The sequence below is a fragment of the Poromitra crassiceps genome (genome assembly GCF_964638095.1).
Source record: "Poromitra crassiceps genome assembly, chromosome: 1".
NCBI classification, from domain to species: Eukaryota; Metazoa; Chordata; class Actinopteri; order Beryciformes; family Melamphaidae; genus Poromitra; species Poromitra crassiceps.
Window position 1 is genome coordinate 43,861,232 of NC_139623.1, and position 24,792 is coordinate 43,886,023.

The 24,792-nt window shown below is 44.6% G+C and overlaps 1 protein-coding gene across 1 annotated transcript in view; it reads right to left on the minus strand.

The window, feature by feature from the left end:
• Positions 1–23,647, minus strand: part of pigl (phosphatidylinositol glycan anchor biosynthesis, class L) — a gene marked incomplete at its 5' end in the record, with an annotated part of 43,223 nt that extends 19,576 nt beyond the window's left edge. The window contains 2 exons of the mRNA XM_083639194.1: positions 20,113–20,212; positions 23,371–23,647. Of these exons, the coding sequence (XP_083495320.1) occupies positions 20,113–20,212; positions 23,371–23,647 (377 nt within the window). The remainder of the gene's footprint in view (positions 1–20,112; positions 20,213–23,370) is intronic.
• Positions 23,648–24,792: the final 1,145 nt, after the last annotated feature.

The window sequence follows — 24,792 nt, forward strand, 5'->3', positions numbered from 1 at the left end:
TCAAATAAAATGATCAAAATATTGGAGGCAATTTTTGCCCCTGGATCATGGTTTTTAGTGGCCTTCTGAGATTTCTTTTGCGGCATTTTTGTCGTTGCCCCTGGCTAAATTCCTACACTGCCCTCTCCCATTTAAAGGTCTGTTCAGAGATAATTATTATTTATTAGACAAAATAACATGCACTATCGAGGCCAGTGGTTCTCAAATGTTTTCACATGAAGGACCCCTAAACTGACAAAAATTAGACCACGGACACCCATTTCATAGGATTTTGTCCCACAGTCCCCCATAAGATTGATGCTTTTAGATGTTTTATTACGGACAGTGAATAAAACCCATGACCAAAATAATAGTCATCTGCAGCTGCAGGAGGCTGTGCTGCTGTGGATGCGTGTGATGTGATGACTGGTGCGACGGCAGACAACCTTTTGCCTCACACAGGAGCTGAGTCACGGTCAAACACACATTCCAGAGGCAGCCAAACAGCCACATACAGTAGATGGATGTCAATCTAATCTAAGGCCATCATTCTGTATAAACTACACTTAGAACAAATCTCTCTCTGTGACTTGAAGCACTGCCTCGCCATTGTGCGTCCGAGTTGTAAACATGAAAAATGGACAGGCCACCAACGGTCGGGGGACGGCGTCTTTTTTTCTCTGTGCGCAATGCGCAATGACAAACAAGACAAAACAGGCAGAGGTCAGGTCAAGGATGTACATCTGCACACACTTGGACGGAGACGGCCGAGAACAAAGCCAAACAGCGGCTAGCCATTTGCAGACACACAAAGAGAAAAACAGATCAGAATGACCTACATTGGAAGTGCTCAGAGCCGTGCCAAAATGTATCCCACAGTCCTTGGCAGTTGGCTTCAGCAGACATGGGAAGGAGAGGTGGGGTGGGGTGGAGTGGAGGGAGAGAGAGAGAGAGAGAGAGAGAGAGAGAGAGGCAAGAGGGGGAGAGAGAGAGAGAGAGAGAGGCAAGAGGGGGAGAGAGAGAGAGAGAGAGAGGCAAGAGGGGGGAGAGAGAGAGAGAGAGAGAGGCAAGAGGGGGAGAGTGTGAGAGAGAGAGAGGCAAGAGGGGGAGAGTGTGAGAGAGAGAGAGGCAAGAGGGGGAGAGAGAGAGAGAGAGAGAGAGAGAGAGGCAAGAGGGGGGGAGAGAGTGAGGCTGGGGCTCTCAAAGAGCAGATTAGGTGTGTGTTTTTGGGCAAACAACAAAATACACAGGAGGGGAAAATGGGCTGCGCTCCAGTTCAGCAGAAAGGCAGACAGCACTAAGATCAAAGTTCAGCCATGTTCTGTGTGCACAAGATGATAAAATGGTGAAGTCTGTATGTGTGTGTGTGTGTGTGTGTGTGTGTGTGTTTAAAACGCCCCACCAACAATGTTCTCTGGGGCAGACAATCTGGGCAGGCTGCCAGCTTATTACTGTGAGTTCCAGGTTAGTGGCAGAGTTCATACGGCACTCCTGCTGGTGAGTGAGCCAACATGTAGGTGCTCACATGTAGCCAGACCCAAGCTTCTCAGAAACTCTAAACACGTTCTAGAAAAAGCTGCTGGGCTGATCCACACAAAACAATACTTTCTCTGTAACACGACCCTAACGCTAAGCCTACTTTCTCTGTAACACGACCCTAACCCTAACCCTACTTTCTCTGTAACACGACCCTAACCCTACTTTCTCTGTAACACGACCCTAACCCTACTTTCTCTGTAACACGACCCTAACCCTACTTTCTCTGTAACATGACCCTAATGCTACTTTCTCTGTAACACGACCCTAACCCTACTTTCTCTGTAACACGACCCTAACCCTACTTTCTCTGTAACATGACCCTAACCCTACTTTCTCTGTAACACGACCCTAACCATACTTTCTCTGTAACATGACCCTAACGCTACTTTCTCTGTAACACGACCCTAACCATACTTTCTCTGTAACACGACCCTAACCATACTTTCTCTGTAACACGACCCTAACGCTACTTTCTCTGTAACACGACCCTAACCATACTTTCTCTGTAACACGACCCTAACCCTACTTTCTCTGTAACACGACTCTAACCCTACTTTCTCTGTAACACGACCCTAACCATACTTTCTCTCTAACATGACCCTAACGCTACTTTCTCTGTAACACGACCCTAACCATACTTTCTCTGTAACATGACCCTAACGATAAGCCTACTTTCTCTGTAACACGACCCTAACCATACTTTCTCTGTAACATGACCCTAACGCTACTTTCTCTGTAACACGACCCTAACCATACTTTCTCTGTAACATGACCCTAACGATAAGCCTACTTTCTCTGTAACATGACCCTAACGCTAAGCCTTCTTTCTCTGTAACACGACCCTAACCCTACTTTCTCTGTAACACGACCCTAACGCTAACCTCTCTGTAACACGACCCTAACGCAGCCTTCTTTCTCTGTAACACGACCCTAACCCTACTTTCTCTGTAACACGACCCTAACGCTAAGCCTACTTTCTCTGTAACACGACCCTAACGCTAACCTCTCTGTAACACGACCCTAACGCAGCCTTCTTTCTCTGTAACACGACCCTAACCCTAACCTCTCTGTAACACGACCCTAACGCAGCCTTCTTTCTCTGTAACACGACCCTAACCCTACTTTCTCTGTAACACGACCCTAACGCTAAGCCTACTTTCTCTGTAACACGACCCTTACCCTAACCCTACTTTCTCTGTAACACGACCCTAACGCTAAGCCTTCTTTCTCTGTAACACGACCCTAACGCTAAGCCTTCTTTCTCTGTAACACGACCCTAACCCTACTTTCTCTGTAACATGACCCTAACCCTACTTTCTCTGTAACACGACCCTAACGCTAAGCCTTCTTTCTCTGTAACACGACCCTAACCATACTTTCTCTGTAACACGACCCTAACGCTACTTTCTCTGTAACACGACCCTAACCATACTTTCTCTGTAACACGACCCTAACCCTACTTTCTCTGTAACACGACCCTAACGCTAAGCCTTCTTTCTCTGTAACACGACCCTAACCATACTTTCTCTGTAACATGACCCTAACGCTACTTTCTCTGTAACACGACCCTAACCATACTTTCTCTGTAACATGACCCTAACGATAAGCCTACTTTCTCTGTAACATGACCCTAACGCTAAGCCTTCTTTCTCTGTAACACGACCCTAACCCTACTTTCTCTGTAACACGACCCTAACGCTAAGCCTACTTTCTCTGTAACACGACCCTAACGCTAAGCCTTCTTTCTCTGTAACACGACCCTAACCCTACTTTCTCTGTAACACGACCCTAACGCAGCCTTCTTTCTCTGTAACACGACCCTAACCCTACTTTCTCTGTAACACGACCCTAACGCTAAGCCTACTTTCTCTGTAACACGACCCTTACCCTAACCCTACTTTCTCTGTAACACGACCCTAACGCTAAGCCTTCTTTCTCTGTAACACGACCCTAACCCTACTTTCTCTGTAACACGACCCTAACGCTAAGCCTACTTTCTCTGTAACACGACCCTTACCCTAACCCTACTTTCTCTGTAACACGACCCTAACGCTAAGCCTTCTTTCTCTGTAACACGACCCTAACCCTACTTTCTCTGTAACATGACCCTTACCCTAACCCTACTTTCTCTGTAACACGACCCTAACGCTAAGCCTACTTTCTCTGTAACACGACCCTAACCCTAACCATACTTTCTCTGTAACACGACCCTAACCCTAACCATTCTTTCTCTCTAACATGACCCTAACCCTACTTTCTCTGTAACATGACCCTAACCCTATGTGGCCGGGTGGAACCGATGAACGCAGGTCGGGTTGCGTGTCGGACATGGATGTGGGCGGACCTGGGTTTCCCTGTTTTTGTATTTCCGCCGGCAGAGCAGCACGAGCAAACATTTCTGCTTTGAGTTGAGACGCGCTGGTCGCTAGAGTTAGGACGTGCGGCACTGCCCGTTTGAGTTGTGTGACCCGGAGTCAGCACGGCACACGGTGAACTACAGCCGACACGCTAATACCGGAGCGGTACTGTGAACTACCGCCGACACGCTAATACCGGAGCGGTACTGTGAACTACAGCCGACACGCTAATACCGGAGCGGTACTGTGAGCTACAGCGAGACACGCTTATACCGAAGCTGTTTGATTTACGTGTGAGTATGTGATTACTTCTGTGAACGAATATTCTAAAACGTTAAGTGAAGTGTCTGAATGTGGGCTTGATGGGTGATTAACTATTTCCAGGAAGGAGTTATCGGCCGGGCAGGCTTCACGAAGGGGGGTAGGCACGTGCCAGTGTTGCGCAGGTATTTTATTATTGTTTATATGTTGTTTGCATTTTCTTTCTAATCGATGTGTCCGGATGCTTGTCAAGATGTTTAAATGTGTCGGAGGGTTAATGGGCTGTGACTCTTCCTAGCGCCGTTGGTCGTAGCGGTGGGTCCCGGGGCTTTGCAGCTCGAGTCCAGAGTGAGTCCTCTAATCTCCTTTAAGGGGTGAGCATTGCTGCTACTGCTTGGGAAGTGGGCAGTTTATTTAACTATTCCTTTGTATACATGGTGGATGTATTTTATGTGTGTGGTTAATATTGTTCCTGTTGTGTTGTTATTCTAGGATGATCATCCAGGTGTGGTCACTGCTGTAGCCTAGGATTATTCAGGAAAGACATTTGTGAACCTGTAGCACCTGTTGCACAAAGAGAACATTATTTTTGTATATTCAACTTGCCTCTCTCGGAGTAGAAACTGTCAATAACAGAAATTGTGAATAAAGATTATTTTTCTGTAAACTCTCTTAGTGTCTGGCTGCTTGCCTTTTAGAGGTCCAAGACCTGCTCAGCATTTCTCGTAAGGTCACACCTACTTTCTCTGTAACATGACCCTAACCCTACTTTCTCTGTAACACGACCCTGACCCTAACCCTACTTTCTCTCTAACATGACCCTAACCCTACTTTCTCTCTAACATGACCCTAAAGGCCTAAACAGACTCGTCCGTCCGCCTTGAATTGGAGCCGTCTCGCCATCTGCCGGCGCCAGCGAGCCCTACATGCTCGGACGCCACTACGCCCTCCCTCCTCCCACCCTCCCTCCTCCTGTGGAAGCTCCGTGTGAAAATGGCGGAGATTGTGTGCCAGGCAGTCTGAATGAAATTGAATGTAACGTTCCCAATTCCATGTATTAAATTCTAAAAAACGACCCTCAACATTTGGGAAGGCTAAGCCACACAACTAGTTTGTTATAATCTAACGTCATGCTTTGAAAGGCGACTTTACGACGATGAGCCAAGGCAACGGCCAGTCACAACTCTCGTGCAGCTGACGTCACGCATGTATCGTGAGCGCTGAGTCACATTTTCGAGCAGCCCCCGTCAGCCGACGGCGCCCCCTCCCCGTAGGACGGCGCTCCACCCACCGTCTTACGGGGAGGGCGGGGCGAGGCTCTGACGGACGACCATGTTTAGGACTTAACCCTACTTTCTCTGTAACATGACCCTAACCCTACTTCACGACCCTAACCCTAACCCTACTTTCTCTGTAACACGACCCTAACCCTAACCCTACTTTCTCTGTAACACGACCCTAACCCTACTTTCTCTGTAACACGACCCTAACCCTAAGTCTACTTTCTCTGTAACACGACCCTAACCCTACTTTCTCTGTAACACGACCCTAACCCTAAGTCTACTTTCTCTGTAACACCAGGAGACTGAAAGCTGTGCAGCTGCATCAACACAACAAAACTAAAGTAGAAAATAGAGACAGAGCAAGCGATTGTCCGCTGATATTTGTTCGATGTTTTGGCTCGATGATGAGGTTTAAGTGCAGCTTTAATAGGGAAGTATTTACAGCTATATTGAATTAATATTTAAAGAACTACGGCCATTTCTTCACATGTCCCCTGTCATTTCATACTACCAAAAAGTATTTGGAAAGATTAAGATTATACTGAATAAAGTACCGGTAGTCATTTCTTAATTTGATGTCCAAAAGTCTTATTGTGTATTGTTCATTTCGTTCAAAATGACTCTGAGACACTCAAGATCAAGAATGTGACTAGGGTACATGAGAGCAAGTAAACAAGTCGGAGTTATCAATCCAGCTTTGAACTGTCATGTTCCTGCTACACAGCTTCCAGACTGGAATGTGCAACCGTTTTCTCCTCAATAATTTTCCGACAGAGCTCCACGGGAAAATTGTCTGGGAGAAACCAAAGCAGACTGAAGCAGTGTGGCATCCTTCATTCCCTGCTCTACTTCTGACAAGCAGACAAGCTCAAAAGTTCCCCAAAACGAGAAACACTAGCCGCTTTCACACCGACCTTGAAAGCCGCAAAATGCACGGAAAATAGGATCCGCGCCTCCGATGTGAAAGTTGTGAAAGCGGGTTGGTGGATAATTGTTGTACGCCTTTCGTTCCGCCAGTGCACCTAGTCACAGCGCCGGGTTACCAGGCAACCCGCCTCCACTTGAAAGCGTAGGAGTGGCAACACGGAATGGTGCAAATGGCGAGCTCATTCATAAAAAAAGAATACAGGAGAAACCACCTCATGCAGCAAGAAAAGCATAAGTGAAAGTAAAAAAGTAGCCTATACAATCATGACTGCAGGGGCGCCAGGAGGAATGCTCCATGCCTGGTAAGTTAGGCTTTATGCTAAAACGATGTTGACATTAGTAGGTAAAATTAACAGATATAATAATAAGCTTCAGAGGACGTATAGCTGTCTGTGGCGAGTTGGTCTGAGGAAATTCCCTCTGGAAACCAGCTCCAGAACTGCAATCTGTCTAGCTAGCCAGTTGTGCATTCCCTTACAAAAACTACTAACGTTATAGTAGTCATGTGCATTTAAGCCTATACTATTCCCCCGACGAACGTTATGCAGACTGCAGCTGTTTGATATGCGGGCGTCGTCTTTCAGAACGGACGCTAATTAGGCTACTTCATGAGAATAATTTGCTTTACAAAAAACTGGAAGCAAAAGATAAGAATTAGCCTTGTACCTAATAGGCTACATGATGGTGCATGCATCTGTGATCCATAAAGGCGATCAGATGAATATTGAAAGCCTTGTTACTAGGGCTGTGGCGATTCACTTATCTCCCGATTCGATACTATCACGATTCTTGGGTGCCGATTCGATTTATATTGCGATTCTTAAGTATTGCGATTCTACGATTATTGCGATTCGATATTACGATTTATTGCGATTTTTGTTAATTTTTTTCTTTTCTTTTTTCAGTTTGCTTTTTTACACTAGATTAGAACATGGGAAAAGTTTAATCATACACTAGAGACTGTATGTTATATATCATGAGTAGGGCTGGGCGATATAGTTAAAAACAGGGGCGGACTGGGATCATAATTCAGGCAGATACCAAGCAGGCCAGGCCGATATGGGCCGACGCGCGTGAAATTTGGGCCGTTTGAAGCCCAATTTGGGCCGTTTGAAGCCAGATTTGGGCCGTTTGAAGTCCAATTTTACAATGAGATGCACCCACTTTAACCCTGAAGTGTAATTATTACTTCAGACTAACTAATAAAGTAATAAAACCGCTAGTAAACCAGTAGGCGGCGCCTGACCTGCTGTTCAGTGAGTGGCCTGACTGCAAGCACCCAATTTTTTTTTGTGATTATCGATTCTGGAATAAAAGATCGATTCAAAAAATCGTGACATTAAAAATCGCGATACTTAGGTGAATCGATTTTTTCCCCCACCCCTACTTGTTACCATGCTGCCTGTGGACAACACTTTCGTGTTTTATCACTAATCACTTTGATCCTTAACGAGCGCAGCTGCACGTTGGCTGCCATACATCGGCGATGTTTGGTTGTTGAATGAATTCATTCAGCATACAGCAGCCTAGGCTACACTACCGTAACCTATGAAAATATTAATTTGGGCTAGGAGGAGCTGGGTGGAAATGCCTCCGGTTGCCTTTCAATCCGGGAGCGGTGGATGTCACTTGAAAGCACACCCCAGGATCGCAATGTGGCAGTGCTGCTTGGCTGTGTGTGAAAGCAATTTCTGTGGCGAGGCGGCCGGCTTTGCGGGCCTTCTGAACTGCAATTTTGGCGATCTGTGTGTGAAAGCAGCTACTGATACAAGGTAAATAGACACCTTGGTATGTAACTCATAATTGACCTAGAAATCATAATCAGGCAAGTCTGTACTCTGTACGAAATTTACCAGTAGCTACTGGTGAGTGTGGGACTGTAGTTGGGAGAAAGTAGCACCAAAATGCATGTATTGAATTTAGGAATGGAAAAGAAAAGTTTAAAATGTCACTGTTGAACAGGTTGCTCTAATGAGCCTAACCCTGACGCCCTCACAGTTACCCAAAAGTAGCTACCCAATTTCCCCATGGGGATAACTGAGGTTTCATCATCTTCATCATCTGGAAACATATGCAAACAGTTCAGTGGTGCAATAGCATACATTATGTGTTGCATCAACTTCAAACTTTATTTATTCCCAATAAGTATGACCATCTAAGCTCTTAAAATGGGAACGTCTCTAAATCACATGAAGCACACATACAGTACATCTGCCACTTAAATATACTTGGGTTAGGAAATCTCTCTACTAAAACTTTTCCAGATTCTTTAAAACTACACTTCTATACACCATCAGTGTGTAAACCCAAAATAACAAATTATCACCAAACAGATCACCAACATAACATTAGGTAGATAGACAAATGAAGGGATACATCAAATGTCAGCTTGGAATCCCAGGGCTGTGTCCGGGGGCACGGTGTCCCGCAGCGCAGACCTCTCAATGCCTCTGAGGCCTGATCATTTATTGCCCCTGTGACACAGAGAGCCAATACATCAGGCTAGCCGGCTCGGCTCTGTTGTGCTGAGAATGGGAGGGTGTGATTTGTGGTCGACTCACTATTTACTATTTGTTCTGATAGACACTGGGGGCTGGGGGACTGATGGGGGGCTGGAGGAGGGGGGCTGGGGGACTGATGGGGGACTGGAGGAGGGGGGCTGGGGGACTGATGGGGGGCTGGAGGAGGGGGACTGATGGGCTCAACATGCTGGCCTCTGATTCCGGAAACCAGAGAGAACCAAAGTCAACGTCACTTCCTGCCTCGCCATGCGTACCAGTGTCTAAAAAAAAGATATGAATGGTGGTGAACGGACAGATACGTTACTTGTTTTGATCCCGTTTGAATTGTGCCACGGGGTACACGTTTGTCAATTTAAAAGATAACTTTGCAAGTCAAGAAAGTCACAGTTTGTGGTAAAACTGTGGCACTATAGTTAGAAATCAGAAAGACCACAACCAGTCGCGTAAGTGACATCTCTCCCGCCAGGCCATGTTGCTGTTGCTGTGACGTACATTGTGCCAGACGAGAGATGTAGTCGATTGAGTTGTTTCATACACAACTAAACGTTATGTTTCAGTTTCAGGACAAACTGCGACTTTCTTGATATGCATGCATAGTTATATTTTAAATTGACAAAATTGACATGTGGACCTCATGGCACAATTCAAATGGGATCAAAAAAAGTATTGCCTCTTGCCGTTCACCTAGCCTGGGTGAACCCAGCCTCCACGTGACCTGCTCTCAGACCTGTTCTCAGTCACTAGCCGTTCACCACCATTCATATTTTTTTTAGTCGCTGACATGCATGGCAACACAGGAAGTGACGTTCACTTTGGTTCTCTATATCACCTCATGTAGAAGAGACGGTCTAGCTTGAGAGACTAACAGGAAGTGTAAACACAATCAGAACCGATTGTGTTTACACTTCCTGTGGCAGAGCTTATCCCCGCAGTCTGCTTCCAGTGATTCACTAGCTTTGACCAGAGATGATCTCTGGTTTGACCAAGTAAACCAGCCGGCGTTTTGAACAGGAAGTCGTAACACAACGGGTCAAGTGGGTGGGGCTAAATAAGGTGATACCTAGCGGGTTCAGACTAGATGCTCTGAGCCCTCGGCGACAGTTTTCCCATAAACTAACTACTGACTTGGCAAATTCTATGTAACATACAAAATAAAGCAAACAGTAATGTCTAAGAATGCAAAGAAATGTAACTGGCTCGTTAAAGATTCCAGGCGGGCAGGCAGCACTCATGCATCGGATTGTCCGCTCCGCTCCACACAGAAGCAGCTGGCTGCCTGATACTCTGCGGATCCCACTCACGTAGCACCACAACATGCTGAATCCCACTCGATTTGGGGGCGGAACATGCCAGGATTGGCCAAAGCCAAATCCAGTCCCCAAAATTGTCAAATCAAATCATCGACATGCTGCTATGGCCCGCCTTTCAACCTGTCATCTCAGGCAAGTTTTGTTTTTCAGTCTGAAACGTGACTCCGACCCACCCGCCACTTGGGCTCCGTTGGGTCTTTAACTCATTGAGTGCCAAGGACGTCGATCGACGTCAAAGTAAATAGTGACGTAGAGTGCCAAAGACGTCGATCGACGTCAAATGCGTTTTTTGACGGTGGGACGTGGATCAAAGCCTCCTGCATCTCCTGCTCGGTGCATGTTTAGAGAGCTATCTGCTGTTGTCTGTGGGAAAAAATTGCGGTTTTGTGGGATATAAACAGCCTACAGTCTAGTTGCTGGAATCGCTTTGAGTCTGTACTTCAAACGGCTGGTGTGTGGTCTCACAGTCTGGCCGAATCGTCTAGTGTGTGCGTTCAGGCGATTTTAATGTTAAAATCTGATGAAATTGTCCTTATGTCTGTGGTCTCTCATGTTTTTAAAATCGGTTAAGATTTGAAAATCCTCTAGTGTGTAGGCAGCATAACAGTGCTCTTAATTTTGGAGAAAGACAAAATGCTCCATGTAAGATGGTCACACACATGGACTGTACACACATCATCCAGACACAAGACTGTTAGTAGCATCCACACCCAACATGGGTCCATGTGAAAGGATGGGAATGCCCACTGGAAGCATGTGTGTGTTTGTGGCCATCCGTGCATGTGTTGATGTGTAATCGTGTGACAATAAAGACAGGCTTGTCCGTCTGAAATCGTGGAATCGACTGGAATGAGGCACGCGACCTGTTTGGAAGAGTGTGCTGACGTCAAATGACGCTCCGCTGATGGGTAATTGAAGACTGAAGACTGATGGGGGGCTGGAGGAGGGGGACTGATGGGCTCAACATGCTGGCCTCTGATTCCGGAAACCAGAGAGAACCAAAGTCAACGTCACTTCCTGCCTCGCCATGCGTACCAGTGTCTAAAAAAAAGATATGAATGGTGGTGAACGGACAGATACGTTACTTGTTTTGATCCCGTTTGAATTGTGCCACGGGGTACACGTTTGTCAATTTAAAAGATAACTTTGCAAGTCAAGAAAGTCACAGTTTGTGGTAAAACTGTGGCACTATAGTTAGAAATCAGAAAGACCACAACCAGTCGCGTAAGTGACATCTCTCCCGCCAGGCCATGTTGCTGTGACGTACATTGTGCCAGACGAGAGATGTAGTCGATTGAGTTGTTTCATACACAACTAAACGTTATGTTTCAGTTTCAGGACAAACTGCGACTTTCTTGATATGCATGCATAGTTATATTTTAAATTGACAAAATTGACATGTGGACCTCATGGCACAATTCAAATGGGATCAAAAAAAGTATTGCCTCTTGCCGTTCACCTAGCCTGGGTGAACCCAGCCTCCACGTGACCTGCTCTCAGACCTGTTCTCAGTCACTAGCCGTTCACCACCATTCATATTTTTTTTAGTCGCTGACATGCATGGCAACACAGGAAGTGACGTTCACTTTGGTTCTCTATATCACCTCATGTAGAAGAGACGGTCTAGCTTGAGAGACTAACAGGAAGTGTAAACACAATCAGAACCGATTGTGTTTACACTTCCTGTGGCAGAGCTTATCCCCGCAGCCTGCTTCCAGTGATTCACTAGCTTTGACCAGAGATGATTGAGTGCAGGTAGGTCTAAAGCTCGGCCTGATCTCATTCATGAAATAGTATTAGTTTTATATAGGATTGAGAAGGCAGGCTGTGCAGTGGAGTTTTGCTGGGTTCCAGGGCATGCTGGGATTCAGGGAAATGAGATAGCTGATTCCCTTGCAAAGGAGAGCCTGAAAAAGGAAGAAGTAATAAGTATTTCAATGGGAAGAGTTGAGCTCAGAGAGAAGATCAAGAAAGGAGTTGAAGCTGAGTGGCAGGCTGAGTGGGAAAAGGGGATCAAGGGGAGGCATTATTTCTCTCTGCAGCCTCAGGTCAAAATCAACTTGGCTGGCTATGGGTCTAGGAGCGATAGGGTCAAGATATGTAGACTGAGGCTTGGTCATTGTGGATTGAATAGTACCTTGTTCATTGTGGGAAAACATCCAGATGGGCGGTGTGAGTGTGGAGAGCCTGAAACTGTGAAGCATGTTTTCCTAGAATGTAAAAGGTATAGGAAAGAAAGGGAAATCTTTTATAAGAGGTTAACAGTAGTAGGAGTTTCTTCTTTCTCTCTAAAATCTTTCTTTGGCCTGAAGAATAAGAACCACCAGCTGATCACAGAGGCAGTGCTGAAATTTTTGCATGAATCAGAGTTGTATCAGAGGATATAGTGTTTATTTATTTATTTTATTTAAAAAAAAAATTTCAATTGTGGGAGTAGTTGAAGTATAGAACTGAGGAGGGCAGTAATACGCCATGTTGCGTTTAAACTGCCGGAAATAGAAAGAAGAAGAAGAAGAAGACCAGAGATGATCTCTGGTTTGACCAAGTAAACCAGCCGGCGTTTTGAACAGGAAGTCGTAACACAACGGGTCAAGTGGGTGGGGCTAAATAAGGTGATACCTAGCGGGTTCAGACTAGATGCTCTGAGCCCTCGGCGACAGTTTTCCTATAAACTAACTACTGACTTGGCAAATTCTATGTAACATACAAAATAAAGCAAACAGTAATGTCTAAGAATGCAAAGAAATGTAACTGGCTCGTTAAAGATTCCAGGCGGGCAGGCAGCACTCATGCATCGGATTGTCCGCTTCGCTCCACACAGAAGCAGCTGGCTGCCTGATACTCTGCGGATCCCACTCACGTAGCACCACAACATGCTGAATCCCACTCGATTTGGGGGCGGAACATGCCAGGATTGGCCAAAGCCAAATCCAGTCCCCAAAATTGTCAAATCAAATCATCGACATGCTGCTATGGCCCGCCTTTCAACCTGTCATCTCAGGCAAGTTTTGTTTTTCAGTCTGAAACGTGACTCCGACCCACCCGCCACTTGGGCTCCGTTGGGTCTTTAACTCATTGAGTGCCAAGGACGTCGATCGACGTCAAAGTAAATAGTGACGTAGAGTGCCAAAGACGTCGATCGACGTCAAATGCGTTTTTTGACGGTGGGACGTGGATCAAAGCCTCCTGCATCTCCTGTACAAATATTGTAGCTATTGAAGGTGTATAACCTATTTTCGGACTCATTAGGTGGCGACAGTGCTCTCCAGATTAGAGAAAGGTCTGGAAAACAGCAGGAAAAAGCCCCGTGATGAAAGAGAAACCGCTCATGCTGCAGCCAGAGCCATATAGATGGCTCTGGCTGGAGCTGACGTTGGCTGCGAACAGCAGTCAATCCGCGCCCACAACTGAGCCTCTCTGTCTCTGCTGTATGGTTTCTGCACACGATTAGCCGCCAGAAAAGCAGCACCCGACGCCAAAGGGGCAAACCATTCTCAGCAGTCCGGTTTGGCTTTTCCGTGTCACGCTGGGAGCCGGCGCACAAAAACGGAGCACTCCGAAAATAGACCTGGGTGCGTGAGGCTGTGTGTTAGTGTGGGGAGGAGTTTGCAGCTGAGGGGGGGGGGGCACGCAGGGCACCACACAACTACACCATGTCACTACATCAGAAAATATTAGCTTCAGACTCAGTGAATGTGCTTGAAATGCTTCATTTCACAAAAGGCGGAATAACTCAGCTTCTAATTTGAAACGTATGTTTTTGCTCAAAACAACCTATCTTCTCCGGCTCATAACTAAAGAACGGAAAATGGTATCAATAAACTTTTTTTTGCTGACGATACAATAGAGTCTCCTCGTTCTTTGTGCATGTTCGGTGTTTACATAGTAATATCACACAATATTCTGTGGGCCTCGAGAAATCACTGAAAACGCTCTGAAACTCTGGCACTGGGAGCGTCCGTTCTCCAAAAGTGGCTGGCACTCAATGAGTTAAGTATGCAAATTTTAGATGTTCGACTGTTTTAGATGTACTGAGATCATTCTATCAGAAACAGAATTTGTTTATTCGGTCAAAGTATGTTTGCACATACAAGAAAATGGACTTGGTGTTGGTTCACAATTTACATGATATTAACAATATATGATTATCTATACTAATTTAATTCTCTATTGAAACCCAAAATAATATTTGAGCTAGGAGTAAACTTAATAACTCTGACTTACCGGTAATAACTCTGACTTTGAAACAATTCCGTAGAATGGCCCATACGTATATGTTGTGCGCGAGTGTGTGTTTAGAAATAACGCCGTGAGCAGACCTGTGTGAGACTGCATTTGTGGACTTATTTGTGAAGTCGGGGTCGGGAATTGTCCCAGTGAAACAATAATAATAATATTAATAATAATAATTTATCTATACTATAATGACGATAGCGTCTGTCTGTCTGTCTGTCTCTCTCTCTGTCCTTCACGTATCTTGAGAACCGTTGGTCGGATAGACTTGAAACTCGGGGAGTGCGCTGATGGCGACCTGATGGAGTGCAGTGCCCTGTTTTCGTGCGATTCGGACGCGAAACACGTTCGATATTTGAATATTTGTCTTCAGTTCTGTGCTCCTTCAAGCCCTAAGCCCCAGCTTTAAGTAGTGTCGTTGACACTAACTGAGAAAGTCAACACAGGGTCGTCAATCTCAACGACCGTCAACGACCCTGTGTTTACTTTGATGCGAGTAGATTAGGGGAGTCAGCATCCCTCTTCAGGTTCCAATTAAACAAGGCCAGGTCGAAACCTGGCATAGGGCCGGTGTGCTCAGTAAAGTGCAGAACTCTGCCAAGGTGTATTGAGTCATTTGTGTTCAGTCTAAAATTTTGGCCCCTTGAAACCAGATTAGAGGACCATTTACATTAAGATTAGACTGTTTTTCAGTCTTAACCATCAATTTGCTGAGTGAGTGGCACTGCTCTTGCCCAGATGTAGCCATATAGGTAAAACACTAATATTTTCTGACTCACCTCCACCACCACCTGCTGATGTCTATATTATTTAACCATCTCATTCTCTTTAACAGTCCAACATAAAATCTATCAAATAAAATTAAAGCAAGAGCTTGTCCTCAAATAAAATGAATATAGTGCAATTCAAAATGAAATAGTAGAATAAATTAAATTCAAGTCACTTTCAGGAGGAATACCAAAAACCTTGTGCAATGTCAAATGAGTTTAGCAGCAGTCCAACATAAAATCATCGTCCAATGGTGTGCAATTTACAGTAATGCTTCCCACACACTAGAGGATAAAAGGCCCGATTTAATGCCCGATTCCCCTCGGGGGGGCGTGGCCCGATTCGAGGAGGCTAGTCTCAACCGGTTTTTTGTCAAAATAATTGTCAAGTGTCTGGTGTCAATAAATTATTGATTGAATCGGAGCCTGCCCGATCTCGAATCGGCATATCAAACATGTTTGATATTTACGATGGCTGTCTCCCGACGGAACCCGCAATAGCCAATGAGAGCGAGGAGACCGGGACGCGTCGACGTGTCATACCCGGATGTTAATGCAGCGCTCACAACAAACGAGCAACAGCAGTGCCATGTAGCTCCTCTCTCCCCAGCATCCTCACAGCAGCTTAAAACAGGGTGGACAACAGCGGAGGGCTCTCCAAACATGTGCCGAGCGGAGCGGTTTGTTTGCTTCAAGCGAGTGGATATGCTGTAATATGAGCTCTCAGACAGGACGTTGTTTTAGCTCATTTTGCGAGGGTGTCCGCCTGCTTGAAGTGGACCCGCCGCTCGGTGCATGTTTAGAGAGCTATCTGCTGTTGTCTGTGGGAAAAAATTGCGGTTTTGTGGGATATAAACAGCCTACAGTCTAGTTGCTGGAATCGCTTTGAGTCTGTACTTCAAACGGCTGGTGTGTGGTCTCACAGTCTGGCCGAATCGTCTAGTGTGTGCGTTCAGGCGATTTTAATGTTAAAATCTGATGAAATTGTCCTTATGTCTGTGGTCTCTCATGTTTTTAAAATCGGTTAAGATTTGAAAATCCTCTAGTGTGTAGGCAGCATAACAGTGCTCTTAATTTTGGAGAAAGACAAAATGCTCCATGTAAGATGGTCACACACATGGACTGTACACACATCATCCAGACACAAGACTGTTAGTAGCATCCACACCCAACATGGGTCCATGTGAAAGGATGGGAATGCCCACTGGAAGCATGTGTGTGTTTGTGGCCGTCCGTGCATGTGTTGATGTGTAATCGTGTGACAATAAAGACAGGCTTGTCCGTCTGAAATCGTGGAATCGACTGGAATGAGGCACGCGACCTGTTTGGAAGAGTGTGCTGACGTCAAATGACGCTCCGCTGATGGGTAATGTGGCTAGGTTAGCGGCTAACTGTTACTTGTCGTTACTTTACATGGCAGTAAAACGCCACCGAATGACCAAATTGATTTAACTTTTAACCATCTCGATTTCCACTTTCCATACGGACCGCCAGCATTGGTTAGTTTATAACGTGACTATATTTATAATGTTTATAACGTGCTCCAGCTTCCGGTTTATACAGCTAGGGGTTGGAGCTATTGCGCAACACCGCAAACCAGTCGGAGTACGTTATAAACGTTATAAATTGTCACAACGTTAACAACTAACCAATGCTGGCGGTCCGTATGGAAAGTGGAAATCGAAATGGTTAAAAGTTAAATCAATTTGGTCATTCAGTGGCATTTTACTGCCATGTAAAGTAACGACAAGTAACAGTTAGCCGCTAACATGAGCTACACTATTTTTGTTTTGTGACGATTGGGGCGCGTCGAGGCACGTAGCGTGCGTCGACGTCATCGATTACGTCGACTCGCCGGAACAGCCCTAGTCCGAGGAGCAAACGATTATTCACATTCACAGCTGCTTTACATTAGGACAAAAAAGACGATACATGTCAACTCCTCAAAAATCGAATCAATAAATTCCTAGTCGGACCGAGAGAGGCACCAGACGGTGAAATGTCCGACGACCGGCTCTTGTGGAACTCTCTGAAGCCACAATATTAGCCAGAGGTGCATTACCGCCACCTACCGGACTGGAAAGCGGAAAGACATTACAACGCCTGCATCCGTGCCTGCATCCATGCTAAAATGGTCTGGGCGACAGAGTGGAATGTAAGGGCCCTGCTGTGCATTCTGCACACCGGCCCCAAAAATGTCTTGCAAAGAGGGCAGCATGAAATGAGCAGAGAATGTATTTGTAAGCTGAATAAGCAGCATTAATATTCATGTGTCATCAAGTCTGTCATGAATAAAATCAAGGGGGAATAATCAGTAGAGCTCATTGATCTTAGTTAACTGAGATTTCTAAGAGATTTTTACGTGGCTATAATGGTAGGCTATAATGAGTCACGCATTCAGAAATAATATCCTCTAGGGCCACGCCACTTCCGGGAACCCCCATCCTGCGTAAGTAGGGTTCCCAGAGTAAAACCTGGCCATTTCCACCACTGCATATGGATGAGCATCATCTGCTGCATGCCATCGAGAACCGTTGGTCGGATCGACTTCAAACTTTGGGAGTGTGCCCTATTGTGCAGTAGGGGTGTCAAAAATAATCGATTATAAGATGCATCGCGATGCGGACCTGCACGATTCTGCATCGATTCACAAATGTGAAAAATCGATTATTTAACACGTTCACTGCCAATGACGAGATATCTCGTCTTACAGAATCCAACCGTTGACTGCCAAAGACGAGATATCTCGTCTTAAAAAAAAAATTTTTTTTTTGACGGTCGGGCGTGGATCAACGCTCCCCCCGTCTCCTATAAAAATATTGGAGTCAGCGAACGTGTACAACCCATTCCACGGACCCACTAAGTGGCGACAGTGCTCTCCACACTAGGAAAAGCAGAGCCAAAACTGTAGGGTAACGCGCGAGGAAACCATTCTCTACTGTAAAATGGATTGGCGAAAACGCTTTCACTTTCGCGCATTATTGCGCTGGGAGCTGGCGGTGGGGGATTCCAAAAATAGACTGGGTGGAAAACACAGTTTGAAACACGCAGCATAAAGCCTAGAATCGTACAAAGCTTCATCAAAGCTCTCAAACCCAAGAAACAAGTGAGCCCTATCCACACTCGCTGCCAGGGAGGGAGGCTGCTCAAACTCGCAGCAGCAGCAGCAGCAGAACACTCGCTTGTGACAAACGCAGGCTGAAAGCCACCAGACACGCCCACGGAGGGAGGAGTTTGAAGGAGAGGGCGTTCAGAACTATATTGTTTAGATGTCTGATCTCTCACTGATGCCAAAAATAAATGGTTAAAGTGACTGTTCTGCCTGTTTGATTGAATTTCACAAAACTGCGATTATCTCAGCTTTCACTCTCAGACGCTGAAACCATGCTGTACTCAACGGCTAATATCTACATAACTACTAACTCTACAAACTAACTCTTTTAGACAGAGAAAGCACACATTCTATTAGTACTTTTGTGAACTTTGTGTTCACAAACTCCAAGCAGAAAATAATCCTCGGCTCTTGTAAAATGAGCCAGAATCCTCAAAAAAACCCTCTGGCAGAACCTACCTACAGTAAAAAAAAAAAAAGGCTGGCAGTGAATGTGTTAAAAATCATGTATTCGGGGAAAAAAGTGATGCATCGATTTAAGATGCATCGAGATGCATCGATAATCGTTATCGAATCGAATCGTAGCCCTCTGAATCGTAATCGAATCGAATCGTGAGGCCAGTGAAGATTAACAGCCCTATTGTGCAGTGCAGTGCCCTGTTTTCGTGCAATTCGGCATAGAGCCACCTACTGGCAACATAAAAAAAATGCTGTTTATCTCAAGAACTGTTTGTCCGATCGACTTCAACTTTGGGGAGTGCGCTGATGGGAACTCGACACAGTGCAGTGCAGAATTCCATGCAATTCGGCACAGCGCCACCTATTGGCCACACAAAAAGCGGTTTATCTCGAGAACCGTTCGTCCGATCGACTTCAAACTCGGGGAGTGCGCTTAGGGGGACTCAACGGAGTGCAGGGAGCTGAATTCCGTGCAATTTGGCATAGCACCACCTATTGGCAACACAAAAAGCAGTTTATCTCGAGAAACATTTGTCCGATTGTGACTTCAACCTTGGGGAGTGCGCTGCTCGGACCCCGATGGAGTGCATTTTATGCAATTTGGACTTATTCCAGAACTGTCTATATGTCTGTCCTTCGCGTATCTCGAGAACCGTTTGTCGGATCGACTTCAAACTTGCGCTTAGGGGGACCTGACAGAGTGCAGTGTGTGCGGGGGGGAAGCGCCCACGGGGTGGTGCATGGGGGAACGGGCACTCCACTAGTAACAATAATAATAATAATGCCTTTATTTACACTTTACTATTAGCCTAATTTAAAAAATAATGTGGAGAGCCAACATTGCTGCACATATGATGTGAATTTGTGAATATTCATGCATGGTTTGAAGCAGATACCAATATCTGATATTTTCCCACCCATATCTGCTAATACCAATATACATTTTTGAACAAAACTTTTTTGCATGTGCAAAACAGGTTAGGCTTTTCAGACATCTTAAGATAATTCAGTTTTATTCTGTTGCTAATTTGTCACTCATAAAAAAAAGTTATAAAATGTAAATTCCACAATCTACCAAATATTGGACCAATATTGATATAGCTTTTTAAAGTTGATATCAGCCGATACTGAGAGTTTGCTGATATATTGGTGCATCATAATTGTATCATCTTCAAAATGTTCCATCTGTTCTTTTCTTATCTATATAGTTTATTCTTCACAGCTGCAGTGACCCAATTTCCCCTCTGGGACCATTACATTTTGTATCTTATCATGTGATGATGACCCTTGTGAATGTCTATGAATTCTCAGACAACACAAATGTTGTTGGATTTTGCATGTTGTGTTTTGGACTGTGACTTACTTATGGTCCACTATGGTGACTCTGGAGGCTGGTATTCCCAACACGGCACAGCTGTCCAGAAGTTCCTTTTTGCGCTGAGGTCCTTGGTTGTAGTAATCTCCTGTGAAATATTTGGGTAAGAACTTAATACTTGGATGCACTATGATGAAATCAAAATGAAATGTATGTCCCATTCAAATAAATTATATATATATACAGGAGGTTCTAGTGAGGCAAGGGAGGAGCCTCCTCCCTTCTTTTTTGATAAGAAAAGGGAGAGTTTATATATTTTTAATAAATAACCCAAAATATATTTTCTCTCCTCTTTGAACAAATTCCTGAAAATGCTTTAATGGCGACACCTGCAGGCCAGGGAAGGAAAGGGCAGTCTCTGGAGGACGGAGGACCTCAGAGCTCTGTTGCTCCTCAGCGGCATGGTCCATGGGCAGGGTCTTATGCCGTGTGTCATGTGTGTGTATGTGCTTCAGTATTTTTATGCTAACCTATGATTGGCTAAACAGATAAGATTGCGCAACAGTGGAGGCATGCAGGCCTTGTAGGAATGCCTCCCTGCAATAATTGAGATAGCTGCTAGCTTCTGGCTGTCAGGTTGGCTGCCTAGATGCTCTAGCTAGCTAATAGACAGCACAGTAAGATTGTCAACAATACATTTTAGCTCACTTAAATTCCATGCTGGGTAATGCTCCCAGAATCTGGTTTAGCAAAAGCCTGTATGTTAGCTCGCGATGCTAACGTCATTGGAACTGCTAATAACGTTAACATCGCGAGCTAACTAGCGTTAGCACGCTACTTATCAAACCAGACTTCTTCCTTTTTTAGCATAGTAGCTAACTAGTAGGCAGCCAGATCACTTGTCTGCTGCAGTTGAAAGTAGCTGTATCTTCCACATACAAACCATAGTCTGACACATTTAATCCCATTTACATGACTCTTGTCATGGCTTTGGCCAGCTAGCTAGCTGGTCACATTATGACCACTGACCAGAGAGCCAACGCTACTGTAGCTCAGATGACTGGATGCAGCAGCGGCAGTCCTGAGGCTTTGCAGGTTAAAGTCGAGCTGAACCCAAAAATGACTTTTCTTTTCTTTTAGTTCAAATACCTGGGTATGCAGTAGTATTAATTTCGTCGACGAAAACTATGACGAAAAATACTGCATACTATGCAGTGCACCTATTCAATAATGTATGCAAACAAAATCACAACAATCTAATTTCTTTAGTTTTTCACACTTTTTCACATCAAAAGTTCATTTTTCAAGATTTCATTGATAACAGTAATGTACAGTTTGCTGACGTCACCTAGTACTATCAAATTTCTACCCCATTTCAACCAATCATATCACGACATGCAGCGGTCAATCAAATCTTCATTACAGGATAATTTTCTCTTCCAAATGAAGTCGAAAATGGCGCCTACTGCCTGTCATCTGGCAGAATTCCTATCCCATAAACTAACTACTAACTTGGCCAATTGTTAGAAACATTAACAAAAAACAAACTATAATCTCTAAGAATGCAAAGAAATGTAACTGGCTCGTTAAAACGCGCATTCCAGGGATATCGTATTGTTACAGCAGCGATAATGGCCCGCGCATCCGAGAGCTTGGTTGTCAGGGGTCACACTTCGGAGATTCCAGGCCGACGTGCTGCACTCTCCGCTCGGCAACACGAAGGCAGCTGGCTGCCTGCGGGTCGCTGAGCTCCACCCCCCCATCAAAAGGCTCTTCCCGAGGGGAGCGCCACAACACACTGAATCCCACTCGATTTGGAGGCGGAACACGCCAGGATTGGCCAAAGCCCAATCCAGTCCCCAGAATTGTCAAATAAAATCATCGACATGATACTATGACCCGCCTCTCAACCTGTCATCTTAGAGAAACTATGTTTTCAGTCTGAAACGGACTCATTATGCACGTGACGAACAGGTTCAGTTCGACTTTAAACTGTCAGCTGAGCTCTGTTATTGAAGCTTTGGCTAAAGGCCTGCATTTTACAATGATGTTTTGAAATAAATGTTTAAAAATCGATTGTGTGTTAAAAGCTTGTTACGTTTTCATTGGCATTAATACACTAATAATTAATTTCAATGTCCGCTATCAAGAGCAATTCAGTTGGTTCATCAAATTGCTGGGCTGCGTGCCGTGCAGTATTTGTGTTGTGGGAGATTCCAAACTATGCAGATTGGAAATGCCTAAACAGACTAAGATCTGGTGTTGGACGAGCAAAAGTCACTCTCGCAAAATGGGGATATTTGAATGAGAGGGACGTTGTGTGTGACTGCGACACCAAACCACAAACCATGGCGCACCTCCTGATATGCCCCCTGCTGGAACACCCCTGCACAGCATCGGACTTGGCAGAGTTTAATGAGAAAGGACAGCAGTGTGTTCAGCTGTGGCGGAAACAAATTTAGCATTATAACTGACATTTCTTTGTGGACACGATAAGAAGAAGGGAGATTCCAGCTGTCAAAAGAAGAAAAAAGACTTGCTCCTGGCCAATCCCGGCGCTTGACTGCTGCGTAGGTGGGCACAGGGCGTGGTTTTTGCGTAACCTATGTGGGATTCTAAACGCAGTCCTGAGCCCTGCCCGCCTGCCTGAGTCTGGTTCTCATTGGTCAGGGCTGATGTCAATCATTGCAGGGAGGCATTCCTACAAGGCCTGCATGCCTCCACTGTTGCGCAATCTGATCTGTTTAGCCAATCATAGGTTAGCATGAAAAATACTGAAGCACATACACACACATGACACACGGCATAAGACCCTGCCCATGAGGAGCAGGGGGCGGGGCAGTCCTCCCTTTCCACCCTTTCCTTCCCTGGCCTGCAGGTGTCCCCATTAAAGCATTTTCAATAATGGAATTAGTTCAAAGCAGAGAGAAAATATATTTTCGTTTATTTATTAAAAATATATAAACTCTCCCTTTTCTTCTCAAAAAAGAAGGGAGGGGGCTCCTCCCTTGCCTCACTAGAAAAACCTCCTGTGATACACACATATACACACAGTATGTATATATATATACTGTATATACAGTATATATATACATACTGGATAATATACATACATACATAAATACAGGCATTAGTGTATCTAAATGTATCCAAAGTATATTTAATGTTACTTGACAAAACATTTCACCACATATACATACTCTTGTCTTTCCACCGTTGCTTCTAAGTTCTAAAGTTGTTTATTAGCTTAATTAATATTTCGTTTATTACGTTAGTTAGCAGAGGAATAATCAATTATTACCATACCTGGAGATAAACACAGCACATGAACACGTGCATTGAGTTCAATGAGTCTTAAAATCGTCGGTGCGAAGAACATGCATTCATCATCTGGGTGCGCAGTTACAACCAGAGCTCTGACATCAACGTCATTAGTTTGCGATGCGACGAAGTTGTCTCTATTTGATAAAGGTTTCATCAAATGTTTCAACGACTTCTCGAAACTTCGCTGATGTCGATAGTAAATGCATTTTATCCAAACAAGATAGGATAAAACTATGAAGGCAGCTAGCAAAATACTCATTATTTTCTACCGTTACCGTAAACAATCCGTGTAGACCAAACTCTTGAACGCCAAAGGTTCCGCCAATATGTACAGTCTGTCTGACTGCTAAATTAGTCTAGCGTTACATTATTAATGAATGCAATAAATATCATAACTAGCTAAATGCAATACAGGTGCCCATATTTAGCTCAGTTAACTACTCCCTAATGTGGTTTGCTCCGTTGGCGTTTATGTCGTTTTCTTAGGCCACTTGTGTTTCAACCGAACCCAATCGGGGAAACCGTTATTAAATATGTTTCTATGAAAATATTGTTAGAAAAAATATGATACAATATACAAGAATACATTCATATTGTATATTATGTGCACCAGGAACTTTACCTTGTTTACGGGGAATATTTAGTTGTCACACTAGATTGTCCTTACAGGCATATAAAGAAACTAATACTTAAAAAAATGTCCGCAGTTATTATAAAGTAACACACCAGTCTGATCACTATGTAAATATGCAAGTAAAATATTTCGCTGAATATATAAGTTTACAAAAAGATTGCGTGTGGAATTGTGTTTTAATTGTGTAGGGAAAATATATGTTGTCCTACCAGGACATCGACAGACAAATGCGGCGCAGCCTTCAGTCTGGCCAGTCGTCCACAGTCCGTAACCCGCGGATTTACAATCAACAATTGACACATATTTCTACCTAGGGACACGTTTCATTTCCTTCGGCCCATTTTCTGAATATGAGGTGAGTGTAAATTGCATATCTGCATCAAAACAACACGTATAATTTGACCTGTTTGAACGCTATTAAAGCGCCCCAGTCTACGCTGAAAATCTGCCTTGCAAGATGGCGACGTGGTTGAGTTTTCAAAGGTGAAATACATGCTAACTTAGCTAGCTAGCAACAACAACAACAACAACAACATCATCATCATCCTAAACGTCGGGTTCGTACATCGATGTGCTACGTTGCATTCATTTTGCGTTTGTTATGCATGTTTTGGTACATTTCCGGAAAGGGCTAGCTATCTGTTGTGGGAAGAGACCCATCCCCCAATTCAAGCTTCAAATCCAGTTGCGTTTAGATAACGTTACATGACAGCATGGTCTTTAAAAGCAACAATAACAATGTAGCAGCAGTGTGTATCGGGTCTGTTTGG